Source organism: Lissotriton helveticus, chromosome 7 (assembly GCF_964261635.1).
Source record: "Lissotriton helveticus chromosome 7, aLisHel1.1, whole genome shotgun sequence".
NCBI classification, from domain to species: Eukaryota; Metazoa; Chordata; class Amphibia; order Caudata; family Salamandridae; genus Lissotriton; species Lissotriton helveticus.
This window is the reverse complement of record NC_136068.1, coordinates 1,197,403,331-1,197,417,471: the sequence shown is the minus strand read 5'-3', so window position 1 is coordinate 1,197,417,471 and position 14,141 is coordinate 1,197,403,331. Positions and strand designations below refer to the sequence as shown.

The window sequence follows — 14,141 nt, the reverse complement described above, 5'->3', positions numbered from 1 at the left end:
CACTCACCCTCAACCCCTCACCCTCACTCACCCTCAACCTCAACCCCTCACTCACCCTCACTCTCACTCACCCTCACTCTCACTCACCCTCACTCACCCTCACTCTCACTCACCCTCACTCACCCTCAACCCCTCACCCTCACTCACCCTCACCCTCACTCACCCTCAACCCCTCACCCTCACCCTCACTCACCCTCAACCCCTCACCCTCACTCACCCTTAACCCCTCACCCTCACCCTCAACCCCTCACCCCCTCACCCTCAACCCCTCACCCTCAACCCCTCACCCTCAACCCCTCACCCTCAACCCCTCACCCTCACTCACCCTCACCCTCACTCACCCTCAACCCCTCACCCTCACTCACCCTCACTCACCCTCACTCACCCTCACTCACCCTCACTCACCCTCACTCACCCTCACTCACCCTCACTCACCCTCACCCTCACTCACCCTCACTCACCCTCCCCCTCACTCACCCTCCCCCTCACTCACCCTCACCCTCACTCACCCTCACCCTCACTCACCCTCACCCTCACTCACCCTCAACCCCTCACCCTCACTCACCCTCACCCACCCCTCACCCTCACTCACCCCTCACCCTCACTCACCCTCAACCCCTCACCCTCACTCACCCTCAACCCCTCAACCCCTCACTCACCCTCACTCTCACTCACCCTCACTCTCACTCACCCTCACTCACCCTCAACCCCTCACCCTCACCCTCACTCACCCTCACTCACCCTCACCCTCACTCACCCTCACCCTCACTCACCCTCACCCTCACTCACCCTCACCCTCACCCTCACCCTCACTCACCCTCACTCACCCTCACTCACCCTCACTCACCCACCCTCACTCACCCTCACCCACCCTCACCCTCACTCACCCTCACCCTCACTCACCCTCAACCCCTCACCCTCACTCACCCTCACCCTCACTCACCCTCACTCACCCTCAACCCCTCACCCTCACTCACCCTCACCCTCACTCACCCTCACTCACCCTCACTCACCCTCACTCACCCTCACTCACCCTCACTCACCCTCACTCACCCTCACTCACCCTCACTCACCCTCACTCACCCTCACTCACCCTCACTCACCCTCACCCTCAACCCCTCACCCTCACTCTCACTCACCCTCAACCCCTCACCCTCACTCACCCTCACCCACCCTCACCCTCACTCACCCTCAACCCCTCACCCTCACTCACCCTCACTCACCCTCAACCCCTCACCCTCACTCACCCTCAACCCCTCACCCTCACTCACCCTCACTCCCCCTCACTCACCCTCAACCCCTCACCCTCACCCTCACTCACCCTCACTCACCCTCAACCCCTCACCCTCACTCACCCTCACTCACACTCACCCTCACTCACCCTCACTCACCCTCACTCACCCTCACTCACCCTCACTCACCCTCACTCACCCTCACCCTCACTCACCCTCACTCACCCTCACTCACCCTCACCCTCACCCTCACTCACCCTCACCCTCACTCACCCTCACTCACCCTCACCCTCACTCACCCTCACTCACCCTCACCCTTACCCTCACTCACCCTCAACCCCTCACCCTCACTCACCCTCAACCCCTCACCCTCACTCACCCTCAACCCCTCACCCTCACTCACCCTCAACCCCTCACCCTCACTCACCCTCAACCCCTCACCCTCACTCACCCTCAACCCCTCACCCTCACTCACCCTCAACCCCTCACCCTCACCCTCACTCACCCTCACTCACCCTCAACCCCTCACCCTCAACCCCTCACCCTCCCTCACCCTCCCTCACCCTCCCTCACCCTCAACCCCTCACCCTCACTCACCCTCAACCCCTCACCCCCTCCCTCACTCTCACTCACTGTCACTCACCCTCACTCACCCTCAACCCCTCACCCTCACTCACCCTCAACCCCTCACCCTCACTCACCCTCACTCACCCTCACTCACCCTCACTCACCCTCACCCTCACTCACCCTCACTCACCCTCACTCACCCTCACTCACCCTCACCCTCACTCACCCTCACCCTCACTCACCCTCACCCTCACTCACCCTCAACCCCTCACCCTCACTCACCCTCACCCTCAACCCCTCACCCTCAACCCCTCACCCTCACCCTCACCCTCACCCTCACCCTCACCCTCACTCACCCTCACCCTCACTCACCCTCACTCACCCTCACCCTCACTCACCCTCACCCTCACTCACCCTCACTCACCCTCAACCCCTCACCCTCAACCCCTCACCCTCACTCACCCTCACCTTCACTCACCCTCAACCCCTCACCCTCACTCACCCTCAACCCTTCACCCTCACTCACCCTCAACCCCTCACCCTCACAACACATATTGTGTTACAATAGGTGTCACATTTGCGAAAGATAAAACTATTGGCATTGTAAATAACAAAGCTATTAATTTCGCTATTTTCAAAACAAGCACATAAATAAAAAATGTGTCCTTTACAATACCAATAGCTCAAACTTTCCTAATGCGAGACCTATTGCATTGCTGTGCTTCTCTCCCCTGCTGCACTCTCCTGCTCTCTAGAGATGTGGCCTAACTACCAGAGCTGCCATCTAAGTCACGTAAATACAAAACATGTTGCATTCCAAATGCTATAGGTGTCACATTCGCGAAAGTTATAACTATTGGCATTGTAAATGACAAAGCCATCAATTTAGCAATTTTAAAAACCAACAAATAAATAAAATATGTCATTTACAAGACCAATAACTCCAACTTTTCTAATGCGAGACCTATTGCATTTCCAATGCTTGTTTGTTACATGGACATTCTAGCCCAATAGCAACCGGCGTGAAAACGGGCGGCCATGTTGGAACAGTGAGATTGTCTGAACCAGTGTCGGCCATCTTAAAGTGGTGTGATAGAGGTACGGGAATAAAAACATGCAATTACGTGAACACAGGCATGCTGGAGTGCAAAAGTGTATACAGTGTCAGAGAGAGCACAGTACAGCCTCACATATAACCATCAGCAATTTAGTGCCGATACAACTCCATTCCAGAGGCAGTATGTGTGGTTGCAGAGTGATATACCACAAGAGAGCATAAGGATTAACAGTACATGGTTACAATAAAGCAGTCGAATCCTCAGCACAATTCAGTCCATTTTGGATACTGTGGGTCCTAAGTATCCAGTGCAGTTCTCCCTTATAGAGTAGATGTTGCAAATTGGCTCCTCGGGCAGGTACCTTAACTGTGGCGATGACAGTCCATTTAAAGTCAAGTTCAGTGTGCGCAAGTTCCATGAAGTGTTCCACCAATGGGGCATTGGGTGTTTGGCAGCGTATTCTGCTTCTATGCTGACACATCCGTATTCTTGCCTTTTGTGTAGTTTGCCCTATGTAGATCTTACCACATGGACAAAAAATAGCATAAATAACATTAGCGCTATTACAATTGGAAAAATGCCTACGTGTCAACTTAATGTCTTCATAGATAAATTCTTTACCTTCAATTGTTGTATCACACATGGAACAATTGCCACACTTAGCATGGCCAGTCAAGCGAGGAAGTCCCCAGAGGTCATTTAATGTCAAATTGCGGTCAGGGCTGCCCGCACCAAATGGTCTTTTAAATTTTTGGATCTTTTAAAAGCAAAGAGTGGTTTCTCCAAATCGAGAGGACCGGCGTTGACAATGTGCCAATGCCTTTTGATACTTTTGGTGATAGAATTTGAAGCAGGGGAGAATGTCGTAACACAAACCAATCGGTTCTGAATTTCTTTAGGTTTAGGTTCAAGGAGGGCTTCCCTAGGGCAATACCAGGTCCTCTTTAGTGAGCTACGGATCAATTTGCGAGGGTAACCACGTGAGCCTAATTTGGCGCACAAAGTTTGTGCCTCTCGAAAATAATCAGCCTTCATATAGCAATTCCTGCGAAGTCGCAAGAACTGCGAATAGGGAAGAGAGTCCCGAAGTGCTCGTGGGTGATGGCTTTGGTAACTCAACAAAGTATTCCGCTCAGTTGGTTTCATGTAAAGCCCTGTAATGAGTTGACCCTCAAAATGCTGGATATTTAGGTCCAAAAATGGAATTGTGGAATGGCTAGTAGACAGTGTGAATGTAAGACCACCGCAATTGCAGTTAAGCCAATGAAGTAATTGAGGAAGAAGATTTTCAGAGTCTTGATATCATAAATATCATTCATTTGAGTGTAAACAACATTTCTCCATCTGTTCCCAATCTGGAATTAGCTGTTACAACACTGAGGGGGGAGTACAAGGTACCGTGGGCAGCAAAGCTGTGATGTCACTTCCTGTGCAGATGGTGATGGTAAATCCAGTAATGTCACTCCTGCGCAGATGGAAGTCTGGAGATCCAGTGATATCACTTCCTGTGCAGATGGATTGGATTACAATTCATTTGAGTGTAAACAACATTTCTCCATCTGTTCCCAATCTGGAATTAGCTGTTACAACACTGAAACATTACTTTGGGAGTTTTTCACTGTCAGGACATATAAAACTTAATTGCACATGTACTTGTCTTAACTTAACATGCACCCTGTCCTATGAGCCTGTAGGGCCTACCTTAGTGGTGACTTATACGTATTAAAAAGAAAGTTTTGGGCCCAGCAGAAATTTAATGTGCCAGGTCGAAATAACAGTTTAAAGGGGACTTTAGGCTACAGTGGCAGGCCTGAGACTTTTTAAAAATCTGCTTTTCTAAGTGGCACTGTGATTTTTCTGCTACCCACTAGTATCATTTGATTTACTGGTACTGGGTACCTGTAGTACCATACAGTAGGGATTCAAAAGTAAGTTAAATGTACCAATTAGGTTTCCGCAAGGGAAGGCAACAATCTAAGGTTTCCTTGTAGAGAGGGCCAGATCCAACTATATTAAACATGGCTAGTTTATTGTATTATCGTTTAGTAGTGTAAGGTGGAAGTTTGGGGACATTGTGCATGAGTCTAGTCCAGTTGAAGGAATCAAAACCTTCTGGAAATCTAATAGGTCCAGAGAACATGTACGGCTGTGAGAGGTCCACACACACTATCCTCCGATTCCCTTCATTTATGCATCTCTAGTCTTTCATAAAATCTAAATCCTAATGTGCTTGTTTACTGCTTTTGTTCTGATGATCCCCTTAGTTCAGATGGATGGTTGAACAATTACCCTTGTACTATCTCCACTTACTAATACAAATTACAACAAATCTGAAATTATTCTTGTTCTAACTGTTGGAGTATAATCTTCTGTCATATGTTTTGCTTTCCAATGCCTTAAAGATATTATTGTCAAGGATTGCCAATTCTGGGGAGTACATAGTGTTCTTGACATTCTTTGTCACAGTAATGTTCTATAACTAGAATATTTTTTTCTATCTATTCTTTCTTTGGCTTCACTAATCAACAGCTGCCATGTGCTGTAATTGCACCTTTCTTTAGTGTTATCTGCCAGTTGTTAATTCAGTAAAATAACTCTGCACAAGACGTAAATAGAATAGCATTCTATAGCAGGTTCACACTGATGCTAATTTTGAGCTTTTTCTTCTTGACTGTTTTTTCCAAAAGGTTCCTCCGCGTGCTGAAGAAATCACCATCCCAGCAGATGTTACTCCAGAGAGAGTCCCTACACATATAGTTGATTACTCGGGTAAAACAATGACATTCATTTTGTTAATTTTTTCATCAGAATATTGTATTTTTTCATATTTATATTCTGAAATACAGGACGCCATTCACTCTCCCATTTACCTTTGTCAGTTTTGTTGGAATAGAATTTTATAACTCTTAGATTACAGGTCAGAATTTTGGTACCAGGGGCAATCTTGGCTTCCAATATTATGTCTTAAAGGTCAACATTTCGATGCATTCACAGATGTATCCTAATAGGATCATATCAATAATATCAGTGCATACCGGTTAACTCATTCTTCATGGCTCCTTAGCAAACATTTTATCAAGTTATTTGCATTATTTGTTTTCTTTTGTTCAGCTTGTTTGGCCCATAGATTCTCTAGAGTGCTTAAAATATCTGCTTAAAAAAATGGACTATTAGACAGTGCATATTTGTTCTGTGTTTTCCTTCCAACTATGACATATCTCAACTCTTCTCTCTTCATAACTAACAAACTAGCCATTTTGTATTAATGTTTGCATCTGTACATTAAAGGGATTTCACAAATTGTGCATACTGCCCCTCGCGGCGGGATGCCTGGCTTTCACCTTGTGGACACCCTGCCGGGGTTTCTCACAGGGGAATACCAGGACGGGTTCCCTAAGCAAGCGCCGGGACGCTCACGGGCAGCTGTGCGCTTTACAAATCCAGCACATTTACATTTACATATATATAACCATGCACTGCGTTCCAGTTACATTTGATCACCACACAATAAAAATTGTAGTGCTTCCTTAAGGTTCTTAATAGTAATCAACATAGTAAAATGAGGCACCCAAAGTTCTTGATAAAGTGTGGACACTATGATGTCCTTGAATCTAAAATTTATGATAGGCAAAGAGAAAAGCTCAAGACCCTGGTTAGGGCTCAACTTTATTGCTATTGTCGTCTCAAGGCTGTTTAGCCTTTAATTTCGTCAAAGTAAAAGCATGTACTAATGGGAACATTTGGTAACATGTTAATGCATAGCATAATCCTTGAACCTTCTTGGGCTTAACCTCATTCTACCAGACTTTATTTTTTTGTTACTATGCTCGAAGTGCTCAGTGTCTGATTGCACACCCATTTTAATTTGGACTCTGGTACCACCAAAACAAACCATTTGTTCTACGTTTTCCCGTACTCCAAAACAACTACATGGTCTCTCAATTCCTTTACACACACAGGTGCAGAAAAGCATGACCGGCCCTTGCGCACAAAACCAGGTCTCCGGACTCTCACCCAATCGCCGACCTGAACAACCAACTTTATTAGCAGCACTATACCTTTCCTGCACCACAGTCCTCACATCCACCACTCCAGCCATTTTCACAACATCCACAGTTTTCCTTGACATTCAATGTTTGTTCAATTTGGATCCTTCAACCCTTCCCCTCAGTAACGTAAAGGAGGACACCCATGCTAATGTGAGGCATTGTTCTCACGGCCCACATGTTATCATCAATCACATCCCTCCATTGCAACCCATTTATGAGTGAAAGCTGACCCGATCCTTATTTGTGAGTGAAGGCTGTAGGTGATCTTTGATGTCCCAATTCACTCTCTCAACCAAACCATTACTGTGGGGATGGTATAAGGAAGTTAGAATGTGCTTGACGCCTGACTTTTCCAAATATTTCTCAGTTTCCTTGGATACTAACTGAGTACTGTTATCGGTTAAAATCTCCTCCGGAAATCCCTCTCAAGAGCACCTCTCTGAGAAAACGGATGACCGCCTCACTATTGACATTGTCCACAAGTTTAACTTCAGGCCACTTGGTCATGTAATCCACCAAAACCAATGCCTACTTGGGTGTGCTCCCGATGACCCTAAAAGGTTTAGATACATCAGATGCTAGCTTGGACCATGGTATGTCATTAACCGTGGCCAGTGAGAAAGGAGGTGGACAAGTTATCCGGGGATTTGTACTGAGGAAACACATAACATTTACAAACCTAATGTTTAATAATGTTTAATAGCATTGTCTACACCACGCCACCAAAAATCCTCTCTAACCCTGCGATTCATGGCCCGAATACCAATATGACCTTCATGGGCTATATCCAGAAGTTTATTCCGGAGACACTTACCGGAACACTCAACAACCCACCCATCCGCATGTTAATGTTACTGCGATTTGTATAGCGCAACAGCTGCCCCAGCAAAGGGGCGTCCCGGCGCTGCAGCAGAGCAACCAACACAGAGGGAAAGGCAAGGTGTAGTAAAGGATGATGTAGAGTCCACTGTAGAGTTAAGTTCCTTTATTGTAAGTCCATAAGTTCAGTTTGTTTCTCTTCATTGTAAAACAATCTCGGAAAAGAGATGCACTGTGTAGGCTTGAGTCAGCTAATGAGGAGACCGATCGGCGTTGAATTTCTACTGAAGACCAAATAGACGAACAGATTACTATGGTAACGAAAAATGGCTTCCTTCGTGACGTGCGCACAGTGAAGAACAGAGATTGGTAGAAGTCACGTAACCATGCGTGTGACTTCAATCGGAAAGGAAGGGACGAGTAGAAACACCTGATTGGAGGCTCGAAAATGTGGCATCAATTTCTTCCACCAACTCCCTTACACATTCCAAAACGTCATCAGAAAGGCAGAGGAGAGTAGGGAGTGCAGAACGGATGAGAAGAAAAATGCCGTTGGTAATGAATGAGCGGTCTTGAGACTTTCACTCCAAACAGGTAAACACAGTCAATTTTGGTGCACTTTAAACTTGAGACTATCAAACCAAACAGGTAGCGTACATACAGTATAATAAATTTCGTGACCCTTCGCCCAGAATTATAGACGCTGATGAGTTTAAAACACTCCAAACTTCAGCACAGTCACTTTTAAATAATAAAGATTTAATTTCTCACCACATTGTAGTCAGTTTCTTAACGTCTTCATAGATGTGGAAAACGGTAGATTAAGTGGGAGAAATACCAGCCTCAAATTCGTCGTGTGTTGGTATGTTCGAAAGATGGCAGTTAAACTGTCATTCATGCATGAGCCATGTTGAACAAGAAGAAACTTGCTCACACTGTGGGAGAACACAGCTGTCTCACGAGTCCCACAGTAATTTTAGCGAGGGCGAACTGTCAAGGTATAAAAGCAACAGAAACTCAGCAGGTTGATCAGGCCAGCTGGGTCTCATTCGCTTTTATGGCTGGAGGCAGACAATTTCCAGATGACAGCAAGATGGCAGTTAGATCCTTCACAAAACAAACGCCCAGGATGCAGGCTGTCCAATGTGAAAAGGACACTGGTGGGGTTTACTGGGCGTTTCTCCGATTCCTGAAAATGGTTAGTTTCCTTCAGTTTTACACTTTAACTGAGTCTTAGAATAATCCTTAGTTTCTTAAATGATAAGTTTCAATCTTCTTTCTTTGCAGCGTAGATTAGTCTAAGAAATGTCGCCAAATTGTGGTACATAAACAATGATGCGTAATCCAGGTGTAGTAGAAGATCCCTCTTTATTAGCAGGTAGTTAGGTGGCAGGTTACAAGATAGGTAGATACAAGGAGAAACCCCACCAGGAGCGAGCTACCAGCTCCTCAGCCTGAGATGACCAACTGACTCTCTAGCCACAGTCAGGCACTTAAACATTCCATGATGTCACAGGATATTCTGATGCAGTGGTAGAGGGGAAAAGATATAGAAAGCATTTACCACACAAGGCTACATGATGGGAAATTCCCCCAATCGAAGATATTTCCGCTGCAACCCTCCTGTAAGGAACCAAAGCAGAAGAAATCACTCGGTTGACGGGGTCAACCACTCGAAACATAACCAGCCACTTCTTGTAGCTCCTTATCATCAGATGTGGCCTGCAACCATTCCTGTTCAGACAAGGCTCCCTTCATTGTCTTGGCAATCTAACTGACAGCACACATTATCTCATGATCATCCTTTGCCTCACATGCACTTTCGCTCTCTTCCAGTGGCAATCTTGATAAGCAATCAGCCACAAAGTTATTGACCTCTGCCACATACTCTTTCTTGCAACCTATATTGCCATCTGGCAATGCGCGGTTGGCTCTTCCGCCCCCTCTTGTGGTGAACAGATCCACCATTGGTTTGTTATCTGTCCTCAAAATAAATTCCCCTCATTAAAAGTTCTTAAAAGTTCTTGAAATGTTGTACTCCTCATCATTAAACCTGAGCCTCCTTTTCTATTGGAGACTAGGTGACTTCAGCCCCTTTCCGTGTTCTGGAAGCAAAAGCTTTAGGTTCCTCTTGCCTATCCTTTTTTTCTGTAAAAGAACATTACTCACATTGGTGGAAACTATGAATAAGTCGTTAATGTCAAAAGGCTTAAGTGGTTGAGCTTGCACAATTTCACTTTTGATTAACCCAAAGTTTACATCACGTTCTTCTTCCCACGCGAATCTCACATTTTTCTTAAGAATTTTGCATAGACTCTGTATTGTAAGAGAAATTGTTCACAAATTTGGCATAATCCACTAAACTTAAAGATGAGCAAAGCTGGTCTTTGTCTTTTGGTACCATCGCTTTGTATGGTCTTTACCTTAAAAATAAAAGGGGCCGCTAGCTAATAAATGCAAAGACATTTTTTAAATTGTTAAGGATTTTTCATCTCCCAGTGCTGTGAGCAAGGCATTTATTCCCACCTCGAGTTGGGTTCATCAGATGGCTGGATTCTTCCATGACAAAATCTGCCTGATTCAACAGTCATTTGCCTCTATGGGCACAGCCGGAACTGATGAAACATTGAGTACATGTGCCCCGCCCTCGGGGGTTATTTACTCACTCACCCAATTCCTGCCTATTTTTTTTTTTAAATCCCTTGACATCATAGTAACTCCGAAGTCTGGTTCTCCTTCTGACCCCTGTCCAGCAAAGATCCTGAAAAATATTGTGGAACCCTTTAATTCTGCACGCAGTTCAGTTCTTAACACTTCGCTCGGACAGGGAACGGTACCCAGCTGTTGGAAAAAGGCAAAAATCATTCCCCTCCTGAAGAAACCTACAGCGGATCCTGCGGTCGCATCCAATTATAGGTCCATATCCCTGCTGCCATTCTTCTTGAAGGTCCTGGAGAAGTATGTTAACTCCGTGCTAACAGATTATATAGAAGAAAACCATGTGCTTCATGACAGCCAGTCAGGCTTTAGAACCACTCTAAGCACAGAAACAGCTCTATTGGAGGTTTCGGAAACTATTAAAACGCAGATGGACAAAGGGGGGCAGTGCTCTGCTGATACTGCTGGATTTATCTTCAGCCTTTGACACCGTGCCCCATGACTGGCTCTTGCGCAGGTTAGCGGAGTGTGGTGTTGGGGGCACGGTGTACAATTGGTTTGCGTCTTTTCTTAGTGAGCGGCAGCAGGAAATCTGGTCCCCTCCCTTTACAGCTGCCATTCTGCCAATGTAAGTGGGGGTCCAGCAGGGTGCCATTTTGAGTCCCACACTCTTTAATATCTATATGGCCCCACTTGCACGCCTGGCTGAATCGCACGGAGCGGAGATTATTTCCTACGCCGACGATACTCAACTCCTCTTCACTTGCGAAAAAGGTGTGAGTTTTTGTGGACTGGAGATAAATAAATGTTTAATGGAGGGCTTTTCTTGGATGCAACTTAAGCAGCTCAAGTGTAATCCAGAAAAATCCGAAATAATCTTTTTCGGCTGCCTCCCATGTGCTGACGGAATTTATGGTGGCCCTGCGACCTGTCCCCTCCCATGGCCCCAGTAATCATGGTAAAAAAACTTGGTAGTTAAGTTGGACACTAGTCTAGCAATGAAGTCCCAAATTCAAACGGTCGCTGGTACTTTCTTCGGATTGATAAGAATGGCAAAAAACGTTCTTCCCCTTCTCCCTGTGGAATCCCGTAAGATCGTAGTGCAAGCCTTAATTACATCAAGGTTGGATTACGTAAATATCTTGTTTCTGGTGCTGCCAGAGTATTTGCTCAATCGGCTTCAGGTTGTCCAGAACCCTGCAGCCAGAGCTATACTTAAGGTAAGCCCCAGAACGCGCATGTCGCCCCACCTGAAGGCGCTGCACTGGCTCCTGATGAGAAAGAGGATCCAGTTTAAGGCCTTAGTGCTCGCTTATCGTGCCTTCCATGATACGGGTGCGGTTTACCTGAGAAGTAGGATCCAACGCTATCAGCCCCAATGGGTCTTAAGATCCTCTAGACAATCCCTTATGGTGATTGCTAAGTTCACGAGATCTCGGATAGGATGGCGGTCGTTTCAGGTTCAAGCAGCTCGCCTGTGGAATTAATTGCCCCTTTGTCTTCGATCGACTCAGGACATGTTGTTTTTTAGGAAACAACTTAAAACATGGTTGTTCCAACAATAACTTTATGGTTGTCAGGCGGGGCTCTTTTTCTGTTACGGTTTTGGAGATTAGTGCCGGGACACTCTCTGTGAGTATCCACTCGCTTTATAAATACTCAATTCCATTTCCTTTCATTTCTGGAATCTTCACTTTTGGTTCAATGACTCCGTTCGAGTTGTAATGACCCAAATAGTCCAACCCCTCCTGAAAGAACTTAAGACACTGACCTTAATGAATTCCAGAATGCATCTAACTCTGTCATCATATTTTGCCTCGGTCTTGCCAAAAACCAAGATGTTGTCCTGGAAAAATGTGACCCCAGTGGTGTCCTTAAAAAGGTTGTTCATTAACCGTTGAGGCACTGCAGATGTTGATACTAGACTAAATGGCATGCGGACATAACGGTAAGCACCCTGCGGTGTAACAAATGACTTAAGGTATCTGGAATCCCTGCTCAATTCAGCTTGGTGGTAAGCTGAAGATGCATCCAAAGAAGTGAAGAAACTAGCACCACCCAATTTTGCCACTATTTCCCCAATGTTGGGTTTGGGGTTGGCGATCCACCCAAATATTTGACATCCATCAAATCCATGCAAACTTTATAGACTTGTCTGCTTTGCACACCAGGACTATTAGTGCCAACCATTCTGACCCCTCATTGGGCTCTTTGCCCCCTGTGGAACATAATTTCTCTAATTCTAATTTCAGTTCACTACAGAAACTCAGTGGTACTCTATGAATCTTGTGTGCCACAGCCTGTGCATTCTCCTTAAGAACAATGCGATGCTGAAACTGCTTAAGTTTCCCTAAATTCTCATTAAAGACTTAAGGGTAATCCCTGACCCACTGCTCAGCTCACACATAACAAACCTCAGAGAGGCATGCCGCTGGCGGTGTCATGTGCACACCACACACTTTGTGCCTGGACCATATTGGGATGATTGGGATTTAAGACAACTCCCAGTTCTCCTCGATGATTCCATCCTAACAACTTTGCACCCTCCCTGACAATGTAAAGGGACCTCACCCAAAACTTCCAGCAAATTCCAGGCTGGCATCAAATTTGCTCATAACCTCTACTCTTTTGCCTCCATACGCAAAGATTGTGTTGCGGATTGTTGCACTTGGATAGTCCTAAAACCCCACAATCTTTTACATTAATTAATGTGAAAGGAGAACCAGAGTCTACCATGAAAGTGATGCCCCTGTTTTTGACTGCAATTAGACAAGATGGAGGTTTTCTCATGCGTGTGCCAAGTATAGAAGAGATTTCCATGACGCCACTGCTTGCGTTTCACATCACGTTATTATCCTCAGCAAAATCTTCTTCCATGGTCTTAACAGTTTGTGAAGGACTAGATTTTTAAATTGTTAGCTTTGCACACTTGTGCGAAATGCCCCTTCTTACTGCATTTGAAACATGATTGATTCAAGGCCAAACAAAATCTAGCATTCCTTAAATGTGATCTGCTGCCACGGCGGAAACACAATGTCTCAGTCCGGTTTGCCTTCCCTTAAGGAGCGGCCTTGGAAGCACGCAACACGTTAGCTTTCACATTGGCCTTCGCTGGTTGTTTAGAAGTATTGCGTTTCAAATTGAGTTGTTTGACTTCACCGCTGCTGACACGTTTATTAATCTCTTTCATGCACATTTGAGAATGTTCAGTACTCCTGCCCAATTTCAAAGCTGTCTCTAAATCGTGATCTTTGGTGTCCAACAATTTCTGCTGGATTTTCTTGTTGCAAGTTCTCTCCATCAATTGATCCTGAATTATCTCATCTTTACACACTCTATAGTTGCACGTGACAGCAAGTGTCCTATAACCAGCCACAATATCGTCAATAGTTTCTCCCGGAACCTGAGAACAGAGTCAGACTGTTCCAAAATGGCTGCCACATTGCATAAGCACAGCACCTGTTTCAAAGGTGGGCGGAGCGTGTCTTTCCCAGTCGTTGATGTGCAGGAGGAGGCCTCAGGGCATGCACACATGCACGTTCTGCAGCCGATCCGAGTGTACCAGGTGATCTGTGGGTAAAACGCTAGTCCTTCTGGTGCTGCTTCAATCCCCCCCAAGGAAGCACGCACAGCACAGGACAATGAGGAGCACACACCAAGCATAGCACCCACTTGACAGGCCGGACCACGGAGGAACACTGTGACAGCCAGTCCAGAAGCACCATGTTGCACCAGACATGGTCCAGGAACACTGTCCC

At 45.9% G+C, this 14,141-nt stretch overlaps 1 protein-coding gene across 3 annotated transcripts in view; it reads left to right on the top strand.

Moving 5' to 3' along the window:
• RHOT1 (ras homolog family member T1) overlaps nucleotides 1–14,141 on the top strand; it is a 688,574-nt gene that overhangs the window by 71,575 nt on the left and 602,858 nt on the right. For all 3 annotated transcript variants that reach the window (XM_078654375.1, XM_078654374.1, XM_078654373.1), the window contains exon 3: nucleotides 5,545–5,626. In XM_078654375.1, the coding sequence (XP_078510501.1) occupies nucleotides 5,545–5,626 (82 nt within the window). The remainder of the gene's footprint in view (nucleotides 1–5,544; nucleotides 5,627–14,141) is intronic.